The sequence below is a fragment of the Ochlerotatus camptorhynchus genome, unplaced genomic scaffold, assembly GCF_037179485.1.
Source record: "Ochlerotatus camptorhynchus isolate MF236.1 unplaced genomic scaffold, CSIRO-AGI_Acam_v1.1 ptg000382l, whole genome shotgun sequence".
NCBI classification, from domain to species: Eukaryota; Metazoa; Arthropoda; class Insecta; order Diptera; family Culicidae; genus Ochlerotatus; species Ochlerotatus camptorhynchus.
The window spans coordinates 419,389-425,388 of NW_027040869.1; the positions used below are offsets into that span (position 1 = coordinate 419,389).

The 6,000-nt window shown below is 48.1% G+C and overlaps 1 protein-coding gene across 1 annotated transcript; it reads left to right on the plus strand.

Moving 5' to 3' along the window:
• Positions 1-1,195: 1,195 nt before the first annotated feature.
• LOC135710421 (uncharacterized) lies at positions 1,196-4,284 on the plus strand. Its single transcript, XM_065232994.1, has 3 exons — positions 1,196-1,762; positions 1,921-2,160; positions 2,347-4,284. Exons 1-3 carry the CDS (start codon positions 1,196-1,198, stop codon positions 4,282-4,284), a joined length of 2,745 nt encoding a protein of 914 aa, XP_065089066.1.
• Positions 4,285-6,000: the final 1,716 nt, after the last annotated feature.

Genomic DNA, 6,000 nt, shown 5'->3' on the forward strand with positions numbered 1-6,000 from the left:
AAGGATTCGATCGCCATTGTCAATTACGTGAAAGGATCTATTGCAACCAAACAACATCACCTATTATCCTACATCGGGAAACCCACCATCGCTGAAAATCATCGATTAGCTGTGGAACAGAGAGGAAGGTCGCCATCGTTCTTCAACAGAATCGTCTCCAGCTAGTGCAACCAGTTTCCATAAGTGGATATTGGCTCTACTCGGTCACTTTCGACAATCATCAGGATTGTAGGACAACCAGAGCGTTGTTCTGCTACCACTCAGGTATGTAAGAACTGGTATATGTCCGCCGAAGTGACAAAATTTCCAAACTAACACCCACATTTCGACTTGTGTTATTGTTGGCAAATCGATGAGTGCTTACAGACGTCGAAGTGGTGAATCAGTTCTCGAAGAACTTGGTTTTGGGCACCATTTGAGGAATTCGGTGGCGATTGAGGACGGTCGATGACGATTCTGGTGCTACTTCCTTATGACCAGACAATAGACACACACACATCACGCTTTCAGGATCGGGCATCGTGCAACGGTCATCTTGGCCAGGTTAATACATAAATACAGTATATGCCCGGCTGAAGCTGAAATTTATTGATCCTACACCTAATAAATATTCAACCTTTCGATGCTATTTGGACTATTGGAGTCAATTCATTCACGATCGCAAGCCCTGAGGTTTTGTTTTGTTTTCGGACTGCTACTTTACATACTGCGTGATGTTCAGCACCATCTGTAGTTCTCCAGGTGAGAATAAGCTTTACAACTTCGTGGTTCGAAAGGATAGTTATCGTGATTTTGAGGCAATTTGGATTCGGCTGTCGTTTGCACAGGTAAGCCGAACGGTATATGTTCAGCCGAAGCTCAAATATTTATTACCACATTCGCTTTTCCACTTCTTCGCTCTTCACTGGCTCGAATTGAAATCCGAGATTCCCGATCAAACGTTTTGAGGTGTACAGTTTTGGAATTTACTGCTATCTGCCTTCGGTAGCACCACTGGTTCTTCTCACAGGTGAGTTGAACAGTATATGTCCAGCCGAAGCAGACAATTTGCAAACTACATCGCCGATTCCTATCGATTCTCGGATCTTTCAACATTTCGCCAAACATCTCGTGGAGCAACGCATCACTAGTACCTACCAACCTACGACTGGCTCTTGGTTCTTCGTTTCCGTACCGTGATTCTCCAAAAACAACCATGTCAACGAAGATTACCGGGTCAACCTTCAAGGAGGTGTTGAAGTCAAAACTCAAGGGTCTTCGAGCGTCGTTAAACAACATTAGTCAGTTCGTTAGGTATTATAAAGAGGGTACAACAGCTAGTCAGGTCAATGTCCGCCTCGAACGTATAGATTTGTTGTGGGAGCAAATTAGTGAGACTTCTTGGGAAATCGAATTGCATGAGGACTACGAAGAGCAAGAAAGTGTCGAAAAGGAGCAACTGGAGTTCGAGAATCGCTACTACGATGCGAAATCGTTCTTGATGGAGAAGGCCAAGAAGTTCCAGGAAGAATCAGCACTATACCAGCCAACACGGAGTGCGGACGCCGCCAGTACATATGGTACAATGGACCGTGTACGCCTGCCGCAAATCAAGCTGCAGACTTTCGACGGAGACATCGATGACTGGCTGAGTTTCAGGGATCTCTACACGTCCTTGATCCATGAGAAGGAAAAACTTCCGGATGTGGAGAAATTTCACTATTTGAAAGGTTGCTTAGCAGGCGAAGCTAAGGCGCTAGTCGATCCGCTAAAGATAACTAGCGTAAATTATAAAATAGCTTGGGAGTCATTGCTAAAACGTTTCAACAACAGTAAGCTACCAAAGAGGAAACAGGTACAAGTGCTGGTCAAACTACCTTCACTCGCCAAGGAATCGGTCACGGATCTCCACAGATTGGCTGATGGATTCGACCGATTCAGATATTGGATCAAGTCATCGAACCAGCCGAATATAAGGATTTGTTGCTGGTAGAACTGCTGAGTTCTCGTCCAGTCACTCGACGTGGCTGGGAGGAACACACGTCCACTAAGGAGCAAGACACTCTACAGGACTTGCAGGAGTTCCTACAACGGAGAATTCAAATCCTCGAGTCTCTGCCAGCGAAGGCGGAACTCAAAAACGAGCCGCAACAACCCAAACGGAAGTCGTTTTCACCGAAGGTCAGCCACAACGCCGTACAATGGAATACCGCTAAGTGCCCATCGTGTACGGAGGTTCATGGACTTCATACGTGTTCAGCCTTCCTGAAAATGTCGCTGTCCAGCAGGGAGTCGTTTCTACGAGCACAGTCACTCTGCCGAAACTGTCTCAAGTGAGGACATCTAGCTCGAGATTGCTCGTCAAAGTTCTCGTGTTGCAACTGCAAGGCTCGACACCACACACTGCTGTGCTTCAAGGGCGAAGGAAGAAGCAGTAGGAATGGATCACCCGAGAAGGCCAATTCGGGTAATAGTGGCAACCGGAACGACTCGAGTTCTGATCTCAAGGCAGTGAATGCAGCATCGGTCGAGACAGCATCGTCAAACACGGCGCAGCTTCCGACATCGCAGGTACTTCTGGCTACAGCAGTTGTTGTGATAGAGGACAGCCAGGGTTCTCGTTATCCGGCACGTGCGCTATTAAATTCCGGGTCGGAATGCAACTTCATTTCTAAAAGTCTGAGTCAGTTGATGAAGGTTCCTAGCCAGAAGGTCGATATTTCAATATTGGGCATCGGACAATCCGGAACGAGGGTCAAGCGAAAGATTCAAGCCGTCGTCAAGTCTCGAGTCTCGTCGTACTCTAGACCGATGGATTTTCTCGTCTTGCCGAAGGTCACAGCTTGTCTGCCTACTTCTGCCGTTCAGGAAAATGGATGGGACACACCGGCAGACGACGAACTGGCAGATCCAGAATTCTTCCGCTCAAGAAAGGTCGACTTGGTCATGGGCATCCAAGCTTTCTTCAGCTTCTTCCCATCCGGAAGGGAGGTTCCACTGGGAACCGGTCTGCTAGTACTCACCAAATCAGTTTTCGGATGGATAGTGACAGGTGAGGTCGCTACATCAAATCATGGTGCGAGATATTCATGCAACATGTCGGTATCGAGCAATCTGGAGGAGCTAATGGCACGGTTTTGGTCCTGCGAGGAAGTGGGAGCCGTCAGCAAGTTATCTCCGGACGAGACGCGCTGCGAAGAGCAATTCGAGCGCACAGTCGAACGGAATTCGGATGGCCGATACAGCGTTACTCTCCCTAAGAACGACAATGTTTTAGCGGAACTAGGCGAATCGAGAGACATCGCGCTACGACGTCTTCGAGCTGTGGAACAGCAACTGAAAAAGGATCCAAACCTTCAGAAGCAATACTTAAACTTCATGACCGAATATTTCAAGCTCGGTCACATTAGAAGAGTGGACAATAATGAGGAGGGGACAGTCAAACGATGTTTCCTGCCACATCATCCTGTAATCAAGAAGTCAAGCACCACGACCAAGGTAAGGGTGGTCGTCGATGCTTTGTGTAAGACGTCTTCTGGGATTTCGCTGAACGATGCCCTCTATGCTGGACCTGTGGTACAACAGGACTTACGGTCAATTGTTCTCCGCAGTCGTACACGTCAGGTGATGGTTGTAGCCGACGTTGAGAAGATGTTCCGACAGATTTGGACGAACTTGATCGACACTCCTTTTCAATGCGTTCTTTGGTTGGGAACCGATGGAAGCATTGTAGCGTATGAACTGCTGACGGTGAAATATGGCACCAAATCAGCACCGTATCTGGCGACTCGTACGTTGAAGCAGCTGGCAAGTGATGAACGAGAGCAGTTTCCCTTGGCTGCACCAGCAGTAGAAGAGGACGTATATATGGACGACGTTATTTCTGGAGCAGACGACGTCGAATCTCCGGTTGAATTGAGGCGACAAATCGACGCAATTATGAACAGTGGAGGATTCAAGTTGCGAAAATGGGCCTCAAACTGTCCCGCTGTTCTTGAAGACATTCCGAAGGAGAATTTGGCGCTACCGGATTCTAATGGGATCGACTGGGACCAGGATGCAGAGGTAAAAACATTGGGTTTGACCTGGCTTCCCAACGTGGACTGTTTCAAGTTCTCATTCACGATACTACCACTAACGGATGACCAGATCCTAACGAAGCGACAAGTGCTCTGCTTCATTGCGAGATTGTTTGATCCACTGGGACTACTCGGTGCGACGATCACAGCAGCGAAAATATTCATACAAAGGCACTGGTGTTTGAAGAGCGAACACGGGCAATGTCTGCAATCGTACTACCTGTAACGGTGGGTGAGGAATGGCGAGCATTTCACAAGCAAATTTCTGCACTGAACATGCTTCGCATAAAACGGTGTGTCATAGCACCAAGAGCGGTGTCCGTGCAAAACCACTGCTTCTCAGATGCATCAATTCTCGCTTACGGTGCGACAATCTACGTTCGGAGTGAACGACAAGATGGTTCGGTTTCGGTGCACCTTCTGACCTCGAAATCAAAGGTAGCACCTCTCAAGGTACAATAACTACCACGGTTGGAGCTATGTGGTGCTCTTCTAGCGGCTCAGCTTTGGGAAAAGGTAGCGGGATCTCTGAAGGCAGACGGCAGCGTTCACTTCTGGTCGAACTCAACCTGTGTTCTCCACTGGATTCATTCTTCTCCAGGAACGTAGACCCCTTTCGTGGCGAACAGGGTCGCCAAAATTCAAGCGCTGACAGAGGAAAACAATTGGAGACATGTTTCGGAAAGCACCAAGCCCGCTGACCTAATTTCACGCAGAATCGCTCCGAAAGATATTCTCGAGAACGACTTATGGTGGCATGGGCCCACCTGGTTAGAGGACCCTCCCGAAGAATGGCTGAAAGGAGCTGGAAACCCACCAGAAGAAGAGAACGATGACGCAATGTGGTGGTTTGCGCTTCGTCGATGGAAAGAGAATTCGTTTCGGATTACTTAGTGAAGTTCTCATCGTTTACTAGGCTAATTCGCACAACAGCTTACTGGCTACGTTTCATGGACAACTTACGGTGTCCAGAAGAACAAAGACGGACAGGTTTTATATCCACTAGCGAGCTGAACCTAGCCGAATGTGCGATCATCCGGAAGGTGCAAGTGAAATCATTCTCGGAGGAGATCAAGCATCTGTCATCAGGCTCTCCCGTTCGTCGAAATTCGCCCTTGCGATGGTTTAACCCTCAAATCGATTAAAACGGTATCCTGCGAGTTGGTGGTAGACTAGCGCATTCCGAGGAATCGCAACAGACGAAACACCCAATGGTTTTACCGGCTAGACATCCATTCACGGAATTAGTGTTACGCCTTTATCACCATAAACATCTTCACGCTGGGCCCCGACTACTTTTAGGTACGGTTCGGCAACGGTATTGCCCACTAGGTGGTAGAAATCTTGCGCGGAAGGTTGTTCGTCAGTGCCAACGATGTTTCTGAGCGAGACCGTCGATCATCCAGCAGCAAATGGGCGAGTTACCGGCTGCTAGAGTTACAGTTTCGAGACCGTTTTTCAAGACTGGAGTCGATTTCTTCGGACCAGTATACACCCGAGCAGGACGTGGCGACAACCAACCAAAGGCTACGTTGCAATCTTCGTGTGCATGGCAACGAAAGCAGTTCATATGGAGTTCGTCTCTGATTTTTCGACAGAACGGTTTCTTCAAGCGTTACGAAGATTCTTCGCGCGCCGAGGACGGAGTAAGGATATCTACTCGGACAATGGTACAAATTTTGTTGGTGCCAGGAATCAAATTCAGGAGCTGATCGCGTTACTGAAAGGCAAAGAACATCGTGAGACAGTGTCAAAAGAATGTGCGAATGAAGGTATTTTTTGGCATTTCAATCCTTCGAGCGCCCCACATTTCGGTGGATTATGGGAGGCAGCGGTACGTTCTGCGAAGTACCACCTTTTGCGAGTTCTCGGTGGCAATCCAGTGTCGCAAGAAGATTTCGTCACTCTCTTAGCACAGGTGGAGGGATGTATGAATTCGAGA